This window comes from Salvelinus alpinus, chromosome 2 (assembly GCF_045679555.1).
Source record: "Salvelinus alpinus chromosome 2, SLU_Salpinus.1, whole genome shotgun sequence".
Lineage (NCBI taxonomy): Eukaryota > Metazoa > Chordata > Actinopteri > Salmoniformes > Salmonidae > Salvelinus > Salvelinus alpinus.
The window spans coordinates 93,948,599-93,973,488 of NC_092087.1; the positions used below are offsets into that span (position 1 = coordinate 93,948,599).

General features: G+C 45.9%; 1 protein-coding gene across 3 annotated transcripts in view; it reads left to right on the plus strand.

The window, feature by feature from the left end:
- Nucleotides 1–24,047: 24,047 nt before the first annotated feature.
- Nucleotides 24,048–24,890, plus strand: part of LOC139568299 (dynamin-2-like) — a 42,263-nt gene continuing 41,420 nt past the window's right edge. For 2 of the 3 annotated variants that reach the window (XM_071390049.1, XM_071390048.1), the window contains exon 1: nucleotides 24,050–24,525. In XM_071390049.1, the coding sequence (XP_071246150.1) occupies nucleotides 24,365–24,525 (161 nt within the window). In that variant the 5' untranslated portion in view covers nucleotides 24,050–24,364. Of the gene's footprint in view, nucleotides 24,526–24,890 lie in introns of all 3 variants that reach the window. The other variant, XR_011673568.1, reaches the window with a different exon arrangement.

Genomic DNA, 24,890 nt, shown 5'->3' on the forward strand with positions numbered 1-24,890 from the left:
TTTCCCCTCTTTCCTCAGGAAGAACAGCAATGTTTGGAATGTCCCCCTCTCACTCTCACACACACACACTCTCACTCCTGGGTTGTGAGTGTACACCCACTCGAGTTCGTAAAATGTCTACCCTGCTAGAGCTGCCCCCGTCAGGTCTACCCTGCTAGAGCTGCCTCCGTCAGGTCTACCCTGCTAGAGCTGCCCCCGTCAGGTCTACCCTGCTAGAGCTGCCCCCGTCAGGTCTACCCTGCTAGAGCTGCCCCCGTCAGGTCTACCCTGCTAGAGCTGCCCCCGGTCAGGTCTACCCTGTTAGAGCTGCCCCCGTCAGGTCTACCCTGCTAGAGCTGCCCCCGTCAGGTCTACCCTGCTAGAGCTGCCCCCGTCAGGTCTACCCTGCTAGAGCTGCCCCCGTCAGGTCTACCCTGCTAGAGCTGCCCCCGTCAGGTCTACCCTGCTAGAGCTGCCCCCGTCAGGTCTACCCTGCTAGAGGTGCCCTGGGTCAGGTCTACCTTGTTAGAGCTGCCCCGGTCAGGTCTACCCTGTTAGAGCTGCCCCCGTCAAGTCTACCCTGTTAGAGCTGCCCCTGGTCAGGACTACCCTGTTAGAGCTGCCCCCGTCAGGTCTACCCTGTTGGAGCTGCCCCCGTCAGGTCTACCCTGTTGGAGCTGCCCCCGGTCAGGTCTACCCTGTTAGAGCTGCCCCCGGTCAGGTCTACCCTGTTAAGCTGCCCCCGGTCAGGTCTACCCTGTTAGAGCTGCCCCCGTCAGGTCTACCCTGTTAAGCTGCCCCCGGTCAGGTCTACCCTGCTAGAGCTGCCCCCGTCAGGTCTACCCTGCTAGAGCTGCCCCCGTCAGGTCTACCCTGCTAGAGCTGCCCCCGTCAGGTCTACCCTGCTAGAGCTGCCCCCGTCAGGTCTACCCTGCTAGAGCTGCCCCCGTCAGGTCTACCCTGCTAGAGCTGCCCCCGTCAGGTCTACCCTGCTAGAGCTGCCCCCGTCAGGTCTACCCTGCTAGAGCTGCCCCCGTCAGGTCTACCCTGCTAGAGCTGCCCCCGTCAGGTCTACCCTGCTAGAGCTGCCCCCGTCAGGTCTACCCTGCTAGAGGTGCCCTGGGTCAGGTCTACCTTGTTAGAGCTGCCCCGGTCAGGTCTACCCTGTTAGAGCTGCCCCCGTCAAGTCTACCCTGTTAGAGCTGCCCCTGGTCAGGACTACCCTGTTAGAGCTGCCCCCGTCAGGTCTACCCTGTTGGAGCTGCCCCCGTCAGGTCTACCCTGTTGGAGCTGCCCCCGGTCAGGTCTACCCTGTTAGAGCTGCCCCCGGTCAGGTCTACCCTGTTAAGCTGCCCCCGGTCAGGTCTACCCTGTTAGAGCTGCCCCCGTCAGGTCTACCCTGCTAGAGCTGCCCCCGTCAGGTCTACCCTGTTAGAGCTGCCCCCGTCAGGTCTACCCTGTTGGAGCTGCCCCGGGTCAGGTCTACCCTGTTGGAGCTGCCCCGGGTCAGGTCTACCCTGTTGGAGCTGCCCCGGTCAGCTGTAAGTGCTGTTATTGTGAAGTAGAAACTTCTTGGAGCAACAACAGCTCAGCCATGAAGTGGTCTACCATAAAAACTCACAGAACGGGACCCCCGAGTGCTGAAGCGCGTAGCGGGTAAAAATCGACTGTCCTCGGTTACAACATTCACTGTTTCTGGAAGCAACGTCAGCACAATAACTGTTCAGCGTTGGCTGGAGTGGTGTAAAGCTCAGCGCCATTGGATTCTGGAGCAGTGGAAACGCCTTCTCTGGAGTGAACCATCTGGCAGTTCGACGGACCAATCTGGGTTTGGCGGATGCCAGGAGAACGCTACCTGCCGCATTGCATAGTGCCAACTGTAAAGTTTGGTGGAGGAGGAATAATGGTCTGTGGCTGTTTTTCATGGTTCAGGCTAGTCCCCTTGGTTCCAGTGAAGGGAAATCTTAATGCTAAAGCATACAATGACATTCTAGACAAATCTGTGCTTCCCACTTTGTGGCAACAGTTTGGGGAAGGCCCTTGCCTGTTTCAGCATGAAAATACCCCCATGCACAAAGCGAGGTCCATACAGAAATGGTTTGTCAAGATTGGTGAGGAAAAACTTGACTGGCCTGCACAGATCCCTGACCTCAATCAACTCCATCGAACACCTTTGGGATGAATTGGAACGCCGATTGCGAGCCAGTCCTAATCGCCCAACATCAGTGCCCGACCTCACTAATGCTCTTGTGGCTGAATGAAAGCAAGTCCCCACAGCAATGTTATAACATAGAGTGGAAAGCCTTCCCAGAAGAGTGGAGGCTGTTATAGCAGCAAAGGGGGGACCAACTCCATATTAATGCCCATGATTGTGGAATGAGATGTAAGATGAGCAGGTGTCTACATACTTTTGGTCATGTAGTGTATACTCTAGTTATACATGTAGTGTATACTGTATTTATACATGTAGTGTATACTGTATTTATACATGTAGTGTATACTCTAGTTATACATGTAGTGTATACTCTAGTTATATATACATGTAGTGTATACTGTAGTTATACATACCTGAGACACAACATATAACATAACCATGAATGGAAGTTCAACACATTTTTTTATTTAACCTTTATTCAACTAGGCAAGTCAGTTAAGAACCAATTCTTATTTACAATGACGGCCTACCCCAGCCTAACTTTCTCCTAATCCGGACAATGCTGGGCCAATTGTGCGCCGCCCTATGGGACTCCCGATCACGGCCGGTTATGATACAGCCCCGGATGGAACCCGGGTCTGTAGTGACGCCCCTAGCACTGCGATGCAGTGCCTTAGACAGCTGCACCACTCGGGAGGTTTATTACGACAGGGAGAGAAGAAGGATAGAGGAGGATGAACCTTTAGTGTGTTTTAATGATAGGAGAGAAGAAGAGAGGAGGGTGAACTTAGTGTGTTTTAATGATAGGAGAGAAGAGAGGAGGGTGAACCTTTAGTGTGTTTTAATGATAGGAGAGAAGAAGAGAGGAGGGTGAACTCATAGTGTGTTTTAATGATAGGAGAGAAGAGAGTGAACCTTTACTGTGTTTTAATTATAGGAGAGAAGAAGAGAGGAGGGTGAACTCATAGTGTGTTTTAATGATAGGAGAGAAGAAGAGAGGAGGGTGAACTCATAGTGTGTTTTAATGATAGAAGAGAAGAGAGGAGGGTGAATTTCGGACTTAACTTATTGGGAAAGAGACGTACAAGTAGAGAAATGCTTGTCGATTCAGCTGTGTGTGTGTGTGTGTGTGTGTGTGTGTGTGTGCCTGAAGACGTGCTCTGAATTCCTCAGAGGTTTAAGACAGGCTCCAACGACCTTAGAAGACTGTCTATATATAACCAGCCTTTAAACACACACCATTCTAGACCTCTCTGACCCCCATCCCCCCTCCACATTACATCTAATCAGTGATCAGCTCACACTTTCTCTCCTCCTGTTCTTCTGCCTGAACAACACTCTCCCTTTCACATGGAGGGACTGTAGAGAGAGAGGAGAGGGAGAGACCCTGGATGATTTGTTACTTGTTGGCCTGTTTTTCTCCTGTCGAGTGAGAGTGAGAGAGAGAGTGTGTGTGTGTTTGTTTTGGGCTGTAGTCTGAGAAGGCCACACGCGTCCCGCGCACCGCCAACATGCAAACAGGCTACACAGCAGAAACACAACCCACCCTAGCAACACCCAACACGCCTAGGCAACCCCTTCCCGGCAACCATCCAACTGCTTTTGGCAACCCCTCCAATTCAGGAGGCACACTTGCTATCTACACAAGACATTAACCCTGTAAAACACACACACACACACACACACACACGCACACAACACACACACACACTGACGTTCAATCGAACCGTAACTGAATGCCTCAATGCCTGTGTGTCTGCTTTATATAGCAAGCCAGGGTCACTGTCTGTAGGAGCCATCCAGTTTGGTGAATGTGCTGGTGTACCTAATAAACTGTCCTGTGTGTGTGTGTTGGGGGGGGGGGGCAGTTCAGGATGCAGTATGTGAGAGGGACAGCTGAGGAGCAGTCAGTAGGAGAGGATAGAATGGCTGAGCTCAGGGAAACTGGACACACCAGCGGTCTAACTCAGACACACACAGCAAAGCACCAGAGGACTCGAGTCACATGCCTTGGATTCCAGTCTGACTCTTTAGTCATAAAGTTGATGACTTGAGACTCGACTTGATAAAACATAAAGTAACTGGAGACTTGCCATGGACTTGCAGTCTCAACACTCTGGACTCGACGTCGACTTGAGACTGATGACTTCTCCGTGGAGGATTACTCTCCACGCAGCCAGAGACATTATCGCACTTGCAAATAAAGTTGATTGGCTAGTGAAATGCACACTTAACCCTCTGATTGGACCAGTAAACTGTCAATCAATACAGTTCTGGTGAGCTTGCACAGTGAGAAGGTTGTGGGGGGTGGCAAGTGTGAAACTGAAAGGGATTTATTTTCTTCATATTTTAATAGGCTACATATGGCCTACTGTTTGTATATTATATCTTTGATCTGGTCCCTAACATAAGCCTATGGCATTGCACCAAATTCTTGTTAAAAAAACATAGAATCTGTGCTTCAAACCCACAACATAGTACGTCTTGACTGTTGACCAGTGACCAGTCATCAGCATTGGTGGGCGCACATATCCAGATTAGTGACCAGAAAGCACTTGTTTATTTTTCTCCGGTTTTACCTGGCAAAAACAGAGCAGCCTACCTATGTGTATAAAGTATGTATAACGTACATATAAAGTACTGATTAGCCAACTGCTACGGACAACTCTTTGCCACAACAATAGGCTACCTGGGGATGTCACTGATCATCGTCATATTTCAGATAGGCCTAGTTTGGGTGGGTTATAATGATATAACTGGTAACATGGATGAAGGTGTGACATATTCTGGCGAATTAAAGGAAAATTCCACCCAATAACGATATTTTGGTATTTGGTTCATTGCTGACAAGCAAAACATTTAGGGACTATCAGCAATCAAGTTTTCAAGATAAGTACCTTTCAAAATGTCAGCTCCAAACGCAGGTGTAAAACGCAGTTTATTTCTGTATCTTGTAGTTTGAAAATGCATCACCATTTACGGCTGTAATGACAGGCTACATTTGGCAGTGATTGTGCGCGTGTTCGCACGTGCGGGGTCGCAAGTTTGAAAACCACTGAGCCAGCGAACAGATGGCTCATTGCTGTACAGCTATAGAAATGGGTGCAGCGCAAACGTCAAATTGTCGGGAGAGGTGACTGCCATGAATGAATATGTAACTCCAAAAAATTGTTTGGTGATGAAGAATATGAACCGTTTACGTTGCAAGCTCCCCAGCAATTGGGCATCAAGCAGCTATTACTAGCATAGGACTATTGGTGTTTTTCTATGTAAAAATTGCTTGAAATGTATAATTTACTTAAGAAGCTTGCATTTGGAATTTGTTAAAATTAATTATTACATCATCAAAATGTGTTCTAGACAAAAAAAGGTTGTCTAATAGCCTCAATAAATAGACAAAGATTTGTAGTTGAATAAGTCATTTCCTGTATTTTTTTTTAAAAACTTGACTTAAGTCTTGATTTAAAAAAACTTGTGACTCAACTCGACTTGCTCTTACGACGCACAACATGGACTTGACCCATTCTACTTGGGACTCGACTTGAGACCCGGACCATGTGACTTGAGACTTGCTTGTGACTCGAATAATAGTGACTTGGTCCCACCTCTGGCATGCAAACACACCAATTTCCTCCTTAAAATACACCCTCCCCACTCTTGTTAATTTTGGAATGTGTGATATTTACTTTCTCTGTATCCAACATCTGGATCTAATAGATAATATTCTTGCCACCAGATCTCTGCAGCAGGTGAAACTCTAACCGTTAGTGTCTGGGACCGGTATCTGGAATCTGTAATTTGTCGAGTCTGGAGACAGCTCTGCATAGTGGTCAATAGCTGGCACATCCACAAAGTCATAACATCTGATTTTAATCGTAACCACACTGCTAACCATGATGCCTAACCCTAACCTTAAATTAAGACCAAAAGCTAATTTTTGTTTTTATACATTTTTAAAACAGCCAATTTTGACTTTGCAGCTGTCCCTCTAGTGGGCCCAATAAGATACAGTAGAAAAGACAAAATAATGAATATTACCAATCGAAGACATCTATTGCAGGACAAATAAATGTGAGTTTACATAGCTGGCCATAAATGGATGTTGCATTAGACTTTATGGGTTGGTTATGTAGGCTTCTAACCCATTGGTTTCTACTACTGATTAGAATAACATTAGGCTGCATCTTTAAGTAACAAAAAACAGTCGGTCAGATTTCCAGTCATTACAATTAGTTTAATAAGGACTAATTAGCCTACTCTGATGTTTATGATTGTGTTGTCATGGAGGACTGATTGGGTTCATTGCTTCCAGCTGAAAAATAAATGCTGCTCTCGGGAATGGCTTTGAGCACTACCGAAAAGTGCTTTTTTTTTTGCATGTGAAAAATGTAATGCCATATGCTGCATTTGCTAGAAGCCTACTGTTTACGTTTTAGTTGATGATACTTTCATATCGCGATAATTTGCAGCTGTTTAAGTCTATCAAAAGTGCGCGAGTTTGAGCATGTGTATGTTAGGCCTTTGAGCCCCACTCTTGGTCTTCTTAAATTAAACATGGTTTTAACCGTAACACCACGGGGGAGTTTAGCATGGACCAACTCCCTCAAACTGTTATTCCACAGGCTGGGATCCGCACTATGCAGCTGTTGCAAGAACATGTTTTATACTGCTGGCTGTCCACTGGGGAATGTTCATTATGCCGATTCTGTTGCAAAACGTTTCTTAAAACGGAAGCAAACGGAGGCCAATATAAACAAAATGTTCTTCCGCTTGGTTCTTTAAAACGGTGAACGGTTACCTTAATGAATACACCCCTGGTCGCAAAAACAATGCTTGATAGGGAGCTTAAACTTATAACTTAAAATTCAACCTTTATTGGGTTATAATAGGCATGCATTTGTGAACAGCCATCCGCAACAACCACAATCCTTAAAGGGCAAATAGCTAAATGAGAGCGCAGCAGTGTGATTCACATCATTGCATTATGTAGCCTAGAAGGTAGCAATAATACGTGTTATCCTTCCGGTCGGCTACACCACTGCTGTCGTCCTGACCTCCAAGCGTTTATTCAAATGGGATCATCTTTGGATGTCGACAGCAGTCGCACCACTGGAAGACATAGCGGGGCCTGTAGCCTGCCTATTCCTGCGCTTTTCCCGCGATCCGTCAAACGCATTTGGTGTGTCATCATTAGGGTCACAAACTTGTTGTCAGACTTGCTAGACATTTGCGCCTTTTTTTCAATGGTGATTTCAATGTCATTGAGAAAACAACAGAAAGATGTCAAATATTTTTTGGGGCAAACCTTTTATGGATTTAAAAAATAATCCTAGAATTATTCATCTATAATCTATAATCTGATTACAATATTTTTGCTTGTAATTTAAGGGATTACAGTTACATATTTGTTTGTAATCTGTTATGGATTACATGTAATCCGTTACTCCCCAACCTGGGAGTCATGTTCCATCACTGGACATTCAGAGGCAGTTTCCCAGACACAGATTACGACTAAATTCATCCTTGACAAAAAAAAAAAACGTTGTCAATGGAGATTGTCCATTGAGTTGTTTCCAGTCCAGGACTGGGCTGAATCTGCGTCTGGGAAACCGGCCCACAGAGCCTGATTATCGGATGGAGGGAGATCGCCCTCCAGTGGCAGAAGGACTCTGTTGCTCTTCTGTCTTGTTCATCAGTTTGACAATCAAAACAATAAAACATACAACGTGTCCAGCCAGACATGGGAGGAGACGTGGGTGTATTACAACTAGGAGGAGCAGGACATGTACCACCAGCATGACACCTAAACTCTCCCTTAGTTCAGCGTAATGAGAGCAGAGCAAACCAGAGGGGATATCAGTCGGGGGTTTAGCATCTAAATCTTGGTGGGGCAAACTAAAAATAAATGTTTATGATGCATGCCAGCAAAGCCACAACACTACATTACATAACACAGCACAACACAGCACAACACAATACATTACATAACACTACACTACAGTACACAGCACTACACAACACAACACAACACTACATTACATAACACTACACTACAGTACACAGCACAACACAACATAATACATTACATGTGTTATAATGGAGACAAACAGTGCTCACAAACTCTTAGGGCCTCTACATAAAGCTGTCCCAACAGCAGAGCTTTCTTTTCAGCAACTTGGAGTGAATCCTCACCACTGCTACACCTGGTTATCAGTGGAGTCTTGTCTGGCAGCGAAACAATTCTTTCAGCCTCATTTACTGCCTTTAAAGAAAAAGCTGATATGGCTGACTTGCTTAAACAAATGTGGTTTCTACTGACAATTGAGATGTACAAACTATTGCATAAGCAAACGATGAGTGGATAAGAGGCAATCTGTAATTTCGATTAAGACATTAATGAGCGAGCTAGGACAGACGTAGTCATAACTATTTGTTGAGCTCTTTTGAAATGTACAGCGACAGAATTCAGAACATGGGCTGCTCTTACAGTGTTCTCCCTGTACACCAAGTCAGAACCGTAGGACAAATAAAAGGGGGCATATAAGCAGATAATGAAATATTATATGATGGCATTTCTCTAAGGCTTTAGGCTACATGTGCACCACCAAGTCAGAACAGAAGGCTATGTTATGAGGGGGAAAGGGACCAAATTATTAGGGTGAGGCACATGGGCTACTAACAGCTTACCACACAACATACACTTAGTATTACTTTCTTAGCGACAGTATACATATCTCCCTGGCATCCTGCATCATTTATGCAGCAGCATACAATACATTTTTGTACTCACCTTCCTGTTCAAGTCAGCACAGCACTGTGCTGACTTGAACAGGAAGGTGGTGTGGCAGTCCTTCTTGTCGGAAAATTTTGTCATCAAACTTTGTCATCAAAATCTGGCGTTCTCTGGATTTATGGTGCTTTCAAGACAACTGGGAACTCAGAAAAAAACAAGGTCGTATCAACGGTCTTCCGGTCTGTGCTCTAGAAAGAGGCCCGAGTTCCTGACTTGGAATTCTGAGTTGGATGACCGTTCAAAACGTATTTTTCCAGAGTTCTCAGTTTTCTTGAACTCACTGAAGTCTTTGATTTCCCAGTTCCGAGTTTCCAGTTGTTTTCAACGTGGCTGAAGTCATGCTGGATTGACAGCACGGCCAATGTATTGAGCCTTTTCTGGCCCATTGTGTTGCATGTGAATGTTGATCCTTTTCAGCTGGGAAAAGAGACCCTTAAATCCATACTTGGACCACACACACACTCTCCACTGAATAGCCGGCTAGTGATGGCTTTGCAACGCTTGCAGTCAGCCACTGATTCCTTCCAAACTACTCATTGTTGAATTGGAGATTTCCAACTTGTTGTGTAATGTTTATGTCCCATGGCCGATGAGCACCTATACTTTTGATCAGTAATTTCTCTTCGTATGACAAGCATTGAAAAGGATTTTCCAGTAGATGTTCAACTTGATTCATGATGACGATGACAACTTGTCTAGCTTGCTAGCTAAGATTTTGAAAGTATGATGTTGATACGATCAGTCCAATCAAAGCTACGGTAGAGATTTTATCTGTGGCCAATGACCTTGAGCCTTCTTGGATGGGCACTTCTAATGTAAATCTATGGCAACCCCCAAGGGGGTTTGAACTTTCTATCTCTCTATGTAGCTTTTGCAGTGATGTAGTGTCCCCATGAGTGACAGAAAACGGAGCCAATCACAGCGTAATTAGAGAACATTACCCTACGCTCTATATTTTCCGCTGTCTCGCCTCACCACCACAGAAAGCACTGAGTTAGGCTGGAACAGCTGCAGTTTGGAGCTGCCTTGCCCAAGAAAGCACTGAGTTAGGCTGGAACAGCTGCAGTTTGGAGCTGCCTTGCCCAAGAAAGCACAAAAGAGACCATGTTTGTATGCAGCTTTATTAACCCTTATTATTTATGAATATACTAGTTATCTTGGGAAGCTTTTCTTATATTCATGACTCCAATTCACGTAATTGAAGTACCTTTTACTAGTTTGTCTCTTAAATAAACATGACAGGAATGCACCTGACAGAAGCTAGCTGTCCCGAGGCTACCTGAGCTAGGTAACATGGTCATGTCTAGATACAGAAGCTAGCTGTCCCGAGGCTACCTGAGCTAGGTAACATGGTCATGTCTAGATACAGAAGCTAGCTGTCCCGAGGCTACCTGAGCTAGGTAACATGGTCATGTCTAGATACAGAAGCTAGCTGTCCCGAGGCTACCTGAGCTAGGTAACATGGTCATGTCTAGATACAGAAGCTAGCTGTCTCGAGGCTACCTGAGCTAGGTAACATGGTCATGTCTAGATACAGAAGCTAGCTGTCCCGAGGCTACCTGAGCTAGGTAACATGGTCATGTCTAGATACAGAAGCTAGCTGTCCCGAGGCTACCTGAGCTAGGTAACATGGTCATGTCTAGATACAGAAGCTAGCTGTCTCGAGGCTACCTGAGCTAGGTAACATGGTCATGTCTAGATACAGAAGCTAGCTGTCCCGAGGCTACCTGAGCTAGGTAACATGGTCATGTCTAGATACAGAAGCTAGCTGTCCCGAGGCTACCTGAGCTAGGTAGCATGGTCATGTCTAGATACAGAAGCTAGCTGTCCCGAGGCTACCTGAGCTAGGTAACATGGTCATGTCTAGATACAGAAGCTAGCTGTCCCGAGGATACCTGAGCTAGGTAACATGGTCATGTCTAGATACAGAAGCTAGCTGTCCCGAGGCTACCTGAGCTAGGTAACATGGTCATGTCTAGATACAGAAGCTAGCTGTCTCGAGGCTACCTGAGCTAGGTAACATGGTCATGTCTAGATACAGAAGCTAGCTGTCCCGAGGCTACCTGAGCTAGGTAACATGGTCATGTCTAGATACAGAAGCTAGCTGTCCCGAGGCTACCTGAGCTAGGTAACATGGTCATGTCTAGATACAGAAGCTAGCTGTCCCGAGGCTACCTGAGCTAGGTAACATGGTCATGTCTAGATACAGAAGCTAGCTGTCTCGAGGCTACCTGACCTAGGTAACATGGTCATGTCTAGATACAGAAGCTAGCTGTCTCGAGGCTACCTGAGCTAGGTAACATGGTCATGTCTAGATACAGAAGCTAGCTGTCCCGAGGCTACCTGAGCTAGGTAACATGGTCATGTCTAGATACAGAAGCTAGCTGTCCCGAGGCTACCTGAGCTAGGTAACATGGTCATGTCTAGACACAGCTTTATTTGAGGGGGGGGCACTTTAGCTAACACTAACCCTTTTCTCCTAACCTGTTACGTTAATTCTCCTAACCTGCTTCGTTAATTCTCCTAACCTGCTATGTTACTTCTAACCTGCTACGTTAATTACCCTAACCTGCTACGTTAATTACCCTAACCTGCTACGTTAATTATCCTAACCTGCTACGTTAATTCTCCTAACCTGCTACGTTAATTACCCTAACCTGCTACGTTAATTCTCCTAACCTGCTACGTTAATTCTCCTAACCTGCTACGTTAATTCTCCTAACCTGCTTTGTTAATTCTCCTAACCTGCTATGTTACTTCTAACCCGCTACATTAATTATCCTAACCTGCTGCATACGTTTTCCTAAACCAGCTACGAAAGGTACATTTTGACAAAACCAGGTAACATGGCAGAAATTCGTAGAGATATGGGTAGTGGGAAGCTAATTCAATACTGATGCAATAATGCCGTCTTTTTGTATTTGGTAAACTATCGGGTTACAACACAGTTGGTAATCTCTCGTGAACAGGCACCTCACACAACTGGCATCATATCTTAACGTCTGTCAACAGACTGGGGGATGCGACAACTAACCAGGAACTTTGTTCCGTGTGTGCAGATTTTTCGGCACTGATTATTTAGAAAAATTACGATTTTGCAGCTGTTTGCATGTTTCGTATTTTGGAACATGACAGAGACATGCCTTTAACCAGAGAGGAAGAGGAGGAGACATGCCTTTAACCAGAGAGGAAGAGGAGGAGACATGCCTTTAACCAGAGAGGAAGAGGAGGAGACATGCCTTTAACCAGAGAGGAAGAGGAGGAGACATGCCTTTAACCAGAGAGGAAGAGGAGGAGACATGCCTTTAACCAGAGAGGAAGAGGAGGAGACATGCCTTTAACCAGAGAGGAAGAGGAGGAGACATGCCTTTAACCAGAGAGGAAGAGGAGGAGACATGCCTTTAACCAGAGAGGAAGAGGAGGAGACATGCCTTTAACCAGAGAGGAAGAGGAGGAGACATGCCTTTAACCAGAGAGGAAGAGGAGGAGACATGCCTTTAACCAGAGAGGAAGAGGAGGAGACATGCCTTTAACCAGAGAGGAAGAGGAGGAGACATGCCTTTAACCAGAGAGGAAGAGGAGGAGACATGCCTTTAACCAGAGAGGAAGAGGAGGAGACATGCCTTTAACCAGAGAGGAAGAGGAGGAGACATGCCTTTAACCAGAGAGGAAGAGGAGAAGACATTGGCACCAAAGACTTACCTTTAACATGCAAACACGCGCCACATTCTAGTATGTTTTCTAACACGTCTCCCCCATAACATAATCAAGCTTCTGACGCAATACGCGTATACCAATTTGTTTTGACAATAACAATCTAACATGACAGAACCAGAAATATTACATTTCAGCCTGGTAGGCTATAGTTGTGTCAATACCAATTTGTTGTGAGAAGGAGGCAAGGAGAGAGGAATTAAGGAAATGAAATAGAGATCTGTAGTGCCTCTGTCAGTGTGTTTCTGTCGTCTGATCTGTAGAGGGCGCTCTATCTCTGTTTCTAGTATGAGATGTAGGAACAGAGATGTCACTGGTAATACAGACCTATGGCAGAGGGCTATTTAAGGCGGCCAGAAGTAAAAACAAACAAAAAAAATAAAAAATAATAAACGTTAATTGCAGGGGGGCCGGACATTCTCCACCTGCGATTATACTTCGGAGGAACGGTATAAAAAAGCAACACACAACTACCAATAAAGCACTTCTCTTAATATTACATGTTGTTAAAAGTCATCAGGAAAGAAGTGGAGGGCGCTCAACCAACGTGAGTAGAGATGCAACCAAAACATGTTATCATCATTGGAAAAGAAAAAACACAAGGCTCTCCCACCATTATTTATGTTTTAGTTAAAAAACGATCAATAGCTTCTTATTAAAAGTAATTAAGTCATTTTAAAATCACCTGAAAAACTAAGCATCTCAATAAATAACACAAAGCTTTGTCAAATCAGGTAATGCCAAATTCCCGTCTGAAGGATGCTTAGAAGTAATTTCCCTCAGTCATTAGGCGTTGTTTGTCTCACTCCCTTCTAACGAGTCCTCGTGAGTCATAGGGAGGGAAACATAAGGCAGGACGTGTTCCTTAGAGTCGTTTCTTTCAGCAATGGGGTCATAGTATTGTGTAGCTTGAACACTACCATTCAAACACTAATTCATATGAAGAGGAAAGAATCAACATGGCACATAGGAGCTGATAACAGCTAGAAAACACACTATAGACAACCATAGTGTTTGTCATTTTGGCACTGAAAGTAGGATTTTTTTGCAGGTCTTTTATTCATGTTCAGAACTGATCAAAGGGCCGGTATAAATTACTATGCCAGGCCGGATCTGGCCAGCGGCCACCAGTATAATAGCCCTGACTTATGGTGTGTGATGTTGTCACAACTTCCACCGAACGTGGCTCCTCTCCCGGTTCGGGCGGCGCTCGGCGGTCGTTGTCACCGGTCTACTAGCTGCCACCGATCCTTTTTCCTTTTCTTTGGTTATGTCTGTCTTGTGTGTCACCTGGTTTCTATTTGGGTATTTAAATCTCGCCATTTCTTCCGGGTTTTGTGCGGGATTGTTTCGTTTGATGTCACTCAGTTTTGGGTTGCGTTTTTTAGGTTCTGTTGTACAGGTGTTTTAGGCTACTGTTGTAGTCCTGTTTTTCCTGTTCTTTGGACCTTGTTAATTAAACGCCCTTTTCGGAAACTTGCTTTTTCCTGCGCCTGACTCCACACCCACATCTCCTTTTGGAGAGACCTGACAGAATCCCGCACCCGTTTCATGGAGTCAGCAGGAGTGGACGCGCCCGCCCCCTCCATGGAGGAGCGTGTTCTCCAGCATTCAGCTGTACTACACCTGTAAAAAGAGGGCGACACAATTAACACCTCATCGACGAGGGGATTGTGCAATAAATGGATCAGGTGATGGCGACAATGGACAGATGGGAGAGGAGCGGCCTCCCTACCCCGTCTTCAGCCACTCTCCAGCCTGCACCACCACCTTCTCCGGCGGCGTCCGTCCCCAGCAGGATTCGGCTCGCGCTTCCGAGGGAGTACGATGGGACGGCTGCCGGGTGCAAGGGCTTCCTGCTCCAGCTGGAGCTTTACCTGGCGACCGTTCGCCGACTCCCTCGGGAGAGGACAGTGTCAGCCTCCTCGTCTCCTGCCTTTCGGGTAAAGCCCTGGAGTGGGCCAACGCGGTCTTGGAGGGCCCAGACTCGGCGAAGGACCATTATCCAGAGTTCACCCACCGCTTCCGGGCTGTGTTCGATCACCTACCGGAGGGCAGAGCGGAGGGTGAACGGCTGTTTCATCTAAGGCAGGAGACGAGGAGCGCACAGGATTTTGTGCTGAAGTTCCGGACCCTGGCCGCCGGCGCGGGGTGGAATGACAGGGCCCTGATGGACCATTGCAGGTGTAGCCTGCGGGAGGACGTCCACCGGGAGCTAGCCTGTCGACACACCACCCTCACTCTGGACCAGCTAATCGACATGTCCATCAGGCTGGACAACTTGCTGGCTGCTCGCGGGCGTCCAGATCAGGTCCTGTTCATTCCACCTCCCAGCGCTCCTGCTCCAACACCCATGGAGTTAGGGGGTGCTGCTGCTAGGGAAACCGGAGGAGGAGCCTACTCCTGCACCAGTTGTGGTCGGAGAGGACACACTGGTGACCGGTGCTGGAGGAGCTCGTCTGGGAGTCGAGAGGGCAGGCGGAGCACGGCTCGAACACCTCAGGTGAGTCAGCACCCGGCTCAACCAGAGCCCCCTGTTGGTCATATGTATGTGTTGATTTCCTTTCCTGAGTTTTCCCCTCATTCCCAGCATAAGGCGCTAGTCGATTCAGACGCAGCGGGGAGTTTTATGGACCGCGGTTTCGCTCTTAAGTTAGGGATTCCCTTGGTTCAGATGGACCAACCCTTCCCCCTGCACGCCCTAGATAGTCGGCCGTTAGGGTCAGGGCTGGTCAGGGAGGCCACGGTTCCACTGGACATGGTAACGCAGGGGGGTCATAAGGAGCGGATTAGTCTCTTCCTCATTGATTCTCCTGCGTTTCCAGTGGTGCTGGGGAATCCCTGGCTGGCTAGTCACAATCCCAAAATTTTGTGGAAACAGGGGGCTCTTAAGAGGTGGTCAGAGGAGTGCTCAGGTAGGTGTGTGGGAGTTTCCATCGGTACGACGACAGTGGAGAGTCCAGACAAAGTCTCCACCGTGCGCATTCCCCCCGAATATACCGATTTGGCAATCGCCTTCTGTGAAAAGAGGGCAACCCAATTACCACCTCATCGACGAGGGGATTGTGCGATAAACCTCCAGGTTAACGCCGCACTTCCCAGGAGTCACGTGTATCCCCTGTCACAGGAATCTCTGGGGCAGGGGTACATTCGGCCCTCCACGTCACCCGCCTCCTCGAGTTTCTTTTTTGTGAAGAAGGAGGGAGGTCTGCGTCCGTGCATTGACTATAGAGGTCTAAATTCCATCACAGTGGGGTTCAGTTACCCGCTACCTCTCATCGCCACGGCGGTGGAGTCATTCCACGGAGCACGCTTCTTCACAAAACGGGATCTCAGGAGCGCGTATAACTTGATGCGAATCTGGGAGGGAGATGAGTGGAAGACCGCGTTTAGTACCACATCTGGCCATTATGAGTACCTCGTCATGCCGTATGGGTTGAAAAATGCTCCAGCCGTCTTCCAATCATTTGTTGATGAGATTCTCAGGGACCTGCACGGGCAGGGTGTGGTGGTTTACATCGATGACATACTGATCTATTCCGCCGCACGCGCATTTGTCTCTGGTGCGCAAGGTATTTGGGCGACTGTTGGAGCATGACCTGTACGTCAAGGCTGAGAAATGTGTATTCTCCAAACAAGCCGTCTCTTTCCTGGGGTATCGCATTTCCACATCTGGGGTGGTGATGGAGTGTGACCGCATTGAGGCCGTGCGTAATTGGCAGACTCCGACCACGGTAAAGGAGGTGCAGCGGTTTTAAGGGTTTGCCAATTACTACCGGAGGTTTATCCGGGGTTTTGGCCAGGTGGCTGCTCCTATTACCTCACTGCTGAAGGGGGGGCCGGTGCGTTTGCGGTGGTCGGCGGAGGCGGACAGAGCTTTTAGTCGTCTGAAGGCGTTGTTTACCGATGCTCCCGTATTGGCGCATCCGGACCCCTCATTGGCATTCATGGTGGAGGTGGACGCGTCCGAGGCTGGTGTTGGAGCCGTGCTATCATAGTGCTCGGGCACTGCGCTTCGCCCCTGCGCTTTCTTTTCGAGGAAGCTCAGTCCGGCGGAGCGAAACTATGATGTGGGGGACCGGGAGTTGCTGGCTGTGGTCAAAGCTCTGAAGGTGTGGAGACATTGGCTTGAGGGGGCGAAACACTCTTTTCTCATCTGGACCGACCACCGTAAACTGGAGTACATCCGGGCGGCGAGGAGACTGAATCCTCTTCAGGCAAGGTGGGCGATGTTTTTCACCAGATTTCGTTTCACCATCTCTTACAGACCAGGTTCCCGTAATGCTCAGGCCGACGCACTGTCCCGTATCTATGATACTGAGGAGCGGTCCATCGATCCCACCTCCATACTTCCGGCCTCTTGTCTGGTGGCACCGGTGGTATGGGAGGTGGACGCGGACATCGAGCGAGCGTCCCGGTTAGAGCCTCATCCACCACAGTGTCCAGCTGGTCGGAGGTACGTCCCGCTCGGTGTTCGTGATAGATTGATCAGGTGGGTCCACACGCTACCCTCCTCTGGTCATCCGGGGATCGATAGGACGGTGCGGGCTCTTAGGGGAAAGTACTGGTGGCCCACCTTGGCTAAGGATGTGAGGGTTTATGTTTCCTCATGTTCGGTGTAAGGCTTCTATACACCTGCCTAGCGGGAAGTTACAGCCCCTCCCCGTTCCACAGCGGCCTTGTTCACACCGGTCTGTGGACTTCCTTACCGATCTTCCTCCGTCACAGGGGAACACTACGATCCTGGTCGTTGTGGATCGGTTCTCTAAGTCCTGCCGTCTCCTCCCTTTGTCCGGTCTCCCTACGGCCCTACAGACTGCGGAGGCCCTGTTTACACACGTCTTCCGGCACTACGGGGTGCCTGAGGACATAGTTTCTGATCGGGGTCCCCAGTTCACTGCCCGGGTTTGGAGGGCGTTCATGGAGCGTCTGGATCAGCCTGACCTCTGGTTTTCACCCCGAGAGTAATGGGCAGGTGGAGAGAGTGAACCAGGATGTGGGCAGGTTTCTGCGGTCGTATTGCCAGGACCAGCCTGGAGAGTGGGCGAGGTTTGTCCCATGGGCCGAGATGGCCCAGAATTCACTTCGCCACTCCTCCACGGACCTGTCGCCGTTTCAGTGCGTGTTGGGCTATCAGCCGGTCCTGGTCCCGTGGCATCAGAGTCAGACCGAGGCTCCTGCGGTGGAGGATTGGGTGCAGCGCTCAAAGGAGACCTGGAGAGCCGTTCAGGAATCCCTGAAACGGGCTGGTGGGCGACAGAAGGTGAGCGCTGACCGCCACCGTAGTGAGGCCCCCATGTTCGCACCGGGGGACAGGGTCTGGCTCTCGACCCGAAACCTGCCCCTCCGTTTGCCCTGCCGGAAGCTGGGCCCGCGGTTTGTGGGGCCATTTAAAGTCCTGAGGAGAATAAACGAGGTGTGTTATAGGTTACAACTCGCAAATCACATTAACCCCTCGTTTCATGTCACTCAGTTTTGGGTTGCGTTTTTTAGGTTCTGTTGTACAGGTGTTTTAGGCTACAGTTGTAGTCCTGTTTTTCCTGTTCTTTGGACCTTGTTAATTAAACGCCCTTTTCGGAAACTTGCTTTTTCCTGCGCCTGACTCCACACCCACATCTCCTTTTGGAGAGACCTGACAGATGTAGAAAACATTATTCCTGATTACTACAGGTTGGGTCTTGCCTGCTGCAGTCCTCTCTCCCTCCCTCTCTCTCTCTCTCCCTCTCTCTCTCACTCTCTCTTTTCTTCCCCTGCCACTATCTCTCTCTCGCTCTTTTTCCTCCTGCCACTCTCTCTCTCTCTCGCTCTTTTTCCTCCTGCCACTCTCTCACTCTCTCTCGCTCTTTTCCCCCTGCCACTCTCTCTCTCTCTCTCTTTTCTTCCACTGCCACTCTCTTTCTCTCTCTCGTTCGCTGTCTCCTGGCACAATCCCAGCCAGTTGGGGTTTCCTACTTTTTCAAATGTGTTGCTCAGTTATTTCTTGTTCTCTCAGCCGTTGTGGTAGGCCACACAATCTCACAGAACGGGACCGCAGAGTGCTGAAGCACGTATTACATAAAAATTGTCTGTCCTCGGTTGCAACATTCACTAGCGAGTTCCAAACTTCCTCTGGAAGCAATGTCACCACAAGAACTGTTCTTCAGGAGCTTCCTGAAATGGGTTTCCATGGCTGAGCAGCTGCACACAAGCCTTGGATCACCTTGCGCAATGCCAAGCGTCGGCTGGAGTGGTGTAAAGCTCTCCGCCATTGGACTCTGTAGCTGTGTAAGCTCGTTCTCTGGAGTGATGAATCACGCTTCACCATCTGTCAATCCGACGGACGAATCTGGGTTTGGCGGATGCCAAGTTATAGCAGCAAAGGGGGACCAACTCCATATTATCACATTTTATCACACAGATATGATCACTGTCAAATCAAATCAATTGTATTTATTAAGCCCTTTTTACACCAGCCGATGTCACAAAGTGCTATACAGAAACCCAGCCTAAAACCCCAAACAGCAAGCAATGCAGATGTAGAAGCACTGCGGCTAGGAAAAACTTAGATAGGCAGGAACCATGACCAGCAGGGTCAAATAATAATAATCATGGTGGTTGTAGAGGGTGCAACAGATCAGCACCTCAGGAGTCATATTAATGCTCATGATTTTGGAATGAGATGTTGGATGAGCAGGTGTCCACATACTTGGTGTCTGGACTGCTCTGGGCATCGTTACAATGCTCGCCACAATAGTGAAGTGACTCGTATACCTGCTCTGCCCCTCATCAACCCTCCTAAACCCCAGAAAGGCCTGTCCTCCTCCCCTCCACCCCCCAGAGTAGGAGTGTCGTTTACTGGCCAGCTGGCATTCTGTCCTTCTACGAGGTCTACTCTGACACAATGACTCCCTTGTACACATTCAGGACCACATTCACTGAGCCCCTCTACCCAGGGTTTAGGGTTTGGAATGAGGGCTCTTCAGTGTCCCTGATCCAGGTAGAGTAACCTCTTTTGTCCTGGAGGAACACCTGGGTATCCATGGAAACACAGTCACACTCCTGTTCTAACCCAACCATGTGACATGATGGGGTGTTGTTGACAGTGATCATGACTACAGATATGGACATTGTAACAGATAAATGTTGTTGACAGTGATCATGACTACAGATATGGACATTGTAACAGATAAATGTTGTTGACAGTGATCATGACTTCAGATATGGACATTGTAACAGATAAATGTTGTTGACAGTGATCATGACTACAGATATGGACATTGTAACAGATAAATGTTGTTGACAGTGATCATGACTACAGATATGGACATTGTAACAGATAAATGTTGTTGACAGTGATCATGACTACAGATATGGACATTGTAACAGATAAATGTTGTTGACAGTGATCATGACTACAGATATGGACATTGTAACAGATAAATGTTGTTGACAGTGATCATGACTACAGATATGGACATTGTAACAGATAAATGTTGTTGACAGTGATCATGACTACAGATATGGACATTGTAACAGATAAATGTTGTTGACAGTGATCATGACTACAGATATGGACATTGTAACAGATAAATGTTGTTGACAGGGATCATGACTTCACATATGGACATCATGAGTTCAGAAATGCAAATAGACACGATGCAGAAATGTCCTGGTTGCTAAAATTCTATTATAAACTCGGTGGTTCGAGCCATGAATGCTGATTGGTTGACAACCATGGTATATCAGACCGTATATCACGAGTATGACAAAACATTTATTTTTACTGCTCTAATTACATTGGTAACCAGCTTATAATAGCAATAAGGCACCTCGGGGTTTGTGATATTTGGCCAATAAACCAAGGCTAAGGGCTGTGTCCAGGCACTCCGCAGTGCGTCGTGCCTAAGAACAGCCCTTGGCCATGCTATATTGGTCATATACCACACCTCCTCTGGCCTTATTGCTTAAATAGTTCACCTAATTTCAGTTTATGTGACAAAATAAGCAAGTATAGTGCAGTGAATCATTGTACCATCTGAACCGCTGTGAAATATATTTTCCATAACCAAAAATATTGTATATTTAGCTGTTTAAAGATTTTGCACAAAACCGAAAGTAAAAGACGCAAAAACTAAACTTAAGAACGGAAAGCATAGAAATAGTGCACATAGAACAGATCTACCGCGTCTTAGACTTGCTTTCGATGAGAACGACAGATCTATAACTCACATTTCTATATGACTTTGGTCAGGTCGGCCCACCAAAAAGTTACATATTGCAGCTTTAATGGTTAGATTCTTGTGACTGTATTTTCTGTTCTGTGCTGTAGGCCAACCTGGTCTCAGAGCATTTCATATTATTCTGTAAGTAAATCCAAGACTTTCCATGTTACGTTTGGTATAGTTACATAATACAGATCGTTATTTAAGAGAAAAAAGAAAGGAGGGTAATTGGTCAGGGTGGATAGGTGGGTGTATAAGGCGAACATTTAGCTACTCCAAGGTTGCGAGTTCGAATTTCATCACGACCAACTTTAGCATTTTAACTAATTGGCAACTTTTTAACTACTTACTACTTTTTTTAGCTACTTTGCAACTACTTAGCATGTTAGCTAACCCTTCCCCTAACCTTAACCCTTCACCTAACCCAGATTTACATACAGAATAATACGAAATGCTCTGAGACCAGGTTGTGTAGGCTGCTATAAAAGACATTGTATTTTTGTAATGAAAGTGATTGTGGTTGATCAAATCTGTGGTTAGTAAATATTACTGTGTGTGTTAAATAATCCCATTGTGGTCGTGGGGAGATTCCTGATTTATATTCCTGTACCTGTACTTCCTTCTCTGTTCTGTTAGAGGGTTGTACCGGAAAAGGGCTTTACCTTGGAATAGGAGACATTATTCTCCTTACATCAGTGATTGACTTTATAACAATGCTGTAAAACGATGCTGTATAACGATGCTGTATAGCAATGCTTTATAACGATGCTGTATAGCAATGCTGTATAACGATGCTGTAAAACGATGCTGTATAACGATGCTGTATAGCAATGCTTTATAACAATGCTTTATTACAATGCTGTATAACGATGCTTTATAACGATGCTGTATAACGATGCTGTATAACGATGCTTTATAACAATGCTTTATAACGATGCTGTATAACAATGCTTTATATCAATGCTGTATAACGATGCTTTATAACAATGCTTTATAACAATGCTTTATAACGATGCTGTATAACGATGCTTTATAACGATGCTTTATAATGATGCTTTATAACGATTCTGTATAACGATGCTGTATAACGATGCTTTATATCAATGCTTTATATCAATGCTTTATAACGATGCTGTATAGCAATGCTTTGTAACAATGCTGTATAACGATGCTTTAGAACGATGCTTTAGAACAATGCTTTATAACAATGCTTTATAACGATGCTTTATAACGATTCTGTATAACGATGCTGTATAACGATGCTTTATAACAATGCTTTATATCAATGCTGTATAACAATGCTTTATAACAATGCTTTATAACGATGCTGTATAGCAATGCTTCGTAACAATGCTGTATAACGATGCTTTATAACGATGCTGTATAACGATGCTGTATAACGATGCTTTATATCAATGCTGTATAACGATGCTTTATATCAATGCTTTATAACGATGCTGTATAACGATGCTTTATAACGATGCTTTATAACGATTCTGTATAACGATGCTGTATAACGATGCTGTATAACGATGCTTTATAACAATGCTTTATATCAATGCTGTATAACAATGCTTTATAACAATGCTTTATAACGATGCTGTATAGCAATGCTTCGTAACAATGCTGTATAACGATGCTTTATAACGATGCTGTATAACGATGCTGTATAACGATGCTGTATAACGATGCTTTATAACAATGCTTTATATCAATGCTGTATAACAATGCTTTATAACAATGCTTTATAACGATGCTGTATAGCAATGCTTCGTAACAATGCTGTATAACGATGCTTTATAACGATGCTGTATAACGATGCTGTATAACGATGCTTTATATCAATGCTGTATAACGATGCTTTATATCAATGCTTTATAACGATGCTGTATAACGATGCTTTATAACGATGCTTTATAACGATTCTGTATAACGATGCTGTATAACGATGCTGTATAACGATGCTTTATAACAATGCTTTATATCAATGCTGTATAACAATGCTTTATAACAATGCTTTATAACGATGCTGTATAGCAATGCTTCGTAACAATGCTGTATAACGATGCTTTATAACGATGCTGTATAACGATGCTGTATAACGATGCTTTATATCAATGCTGTATAACGATGCTGTATAACGATGCTTTATATCAATGCTTTATAACGATGCTGTATAGCAATGCTTCGTAACAATGCTGTATAATAGTTCTTTATAACAATGCTGTATAACAATGCTGTATAACAATGTTTTATAACGATGCTTTATAACGATGCTGTATAACGATGCTGTATAACGATGCTTTATAACAATGCTGTATAATAGTTCTTTATATCAATGCTGTATAACGTTGCTTTATATCAATGCTGTATAATAGTTCTTTATAACAATGCTTTATAACAATGCTGTATAACAATGCTTCATAACAATGCTGTATAACGATGCTTTATAGCAATGCTTTATAACAATGCTGTATATATTTATATTTGGGGCGGCAGGTAGCCTAGTGGTTAGAGCATTGGACTAGTAAACGAAAGGTTGCAAGTTTGAATCCCCGAGCTGACAAGGTAAAAATCTGTCATTCTGCCCCTGAACAAGGCAGTTAACCCACTGTTCCTAGGCCGTCATTGAAAATAAGACTTTGTTCTTAACTGACTTGCCTAGTTAAATAGAGTTATAATATATAAAAAAATATCAATGCTGTATAACAATAGTAAGCTACTGTATCAATAGATCTAGTTATTCACATATGTTTGTGATTGAACAAGCATTTCGCTGCACTCGCAATAACATCTGCCAACCATGTGTATGTGACCAATAAAATGTGATTGGTTTGCATCTAAACACAACACTCCTGTTTACGTCTGATTATCTCAAGAGAAATGAAGCTTTGACACGAACTGGTGTGTGTTTCACCTATTCAGCTCTTTCAGATCAGTGTAGTTGAAGGTCAAATAAAAGGAGACAAAGAGAGGATGCAAAGGAGAGAAAGACGCTTTAAACTTTTGAGAAAGGGCGGGGAGAAGGGGATTTGATTGACACCCTTATGCGGCCAATAGCAGGATTTTGCCGGGTCCACGGAGGCGTGTCTAACGTCCCGTTTCACAACGCACGAAAACCAATCATACAGTAGGCTCCTCCTATACGTTGACAGACTGTGATGACCAATGAGAAGAGGTGTAAGTGGGTGACAGGCGGAGCCACGGTCTGGGAGCAGAGTCTGCGTGTCGCCTGACCGGATGATGACTGACTGAAGTTTTATCACTGTAGTTTTCTTTTCCGTCTTCTCTATTCATTTAAATAGCGCGTCACTGTAGCCCTGTTATTTAGAATCTAGTTACTGAGCCTAACCCAAATCTGACAACAATCACGTTTTAACAGTCGACTTGACTTTTACGCTTTTTCCGTGAAAGGAAAATCCAGGTTCGCAAGTGAGAGAGCGCAAAGATCCGACCCATCTCTCTCTCTCTCCCTGTCTCTCCGAGAATCCTGAGTTGAGCCCGCCGGAGAGAAGAGCAACCATGGGGAACCGGGGTATGGAAGACCTTATTCCCCTCATCAACAAGCTCCAGGACGCCTTCAGCTGCATCGGCCAGAGCTGCAACCTGGACCTGCCACAAATCGCAGTGGTCGGAGGGCAGAGCGCCGGGAAAAGCTCCGTTCTGGAGAATTTCGTTGGAAGGTGAGTAGTAATGGTTAGATCTGGTCCTTGGCGTTACTACGCGTTCATACATTTATGAGTGAAAGAGAGAACGCGCACTAACGCTCTGGACCAGAGCTGGGTAACGGGTTATGGGTTGAGTATATAAATACTATACACATATATGTACGACTTCGGTGGATAGTCAACCTATATAAAGTGAAGGGTTGGATGCATGCTGGCGGAGCTTTGGGGCTTTTTACATAAAGTTTGTAGTGCAAGTTATATGCTATTTATACCGTACCTTGCATGGCGTAAAAGTAGCCAACGAAGCAACATCGGGTCTACGAGTTGTCACGTCTTTTTTCCAGTTCTGATGAGCGGGTTTATTCACGAATAAAGTTTAC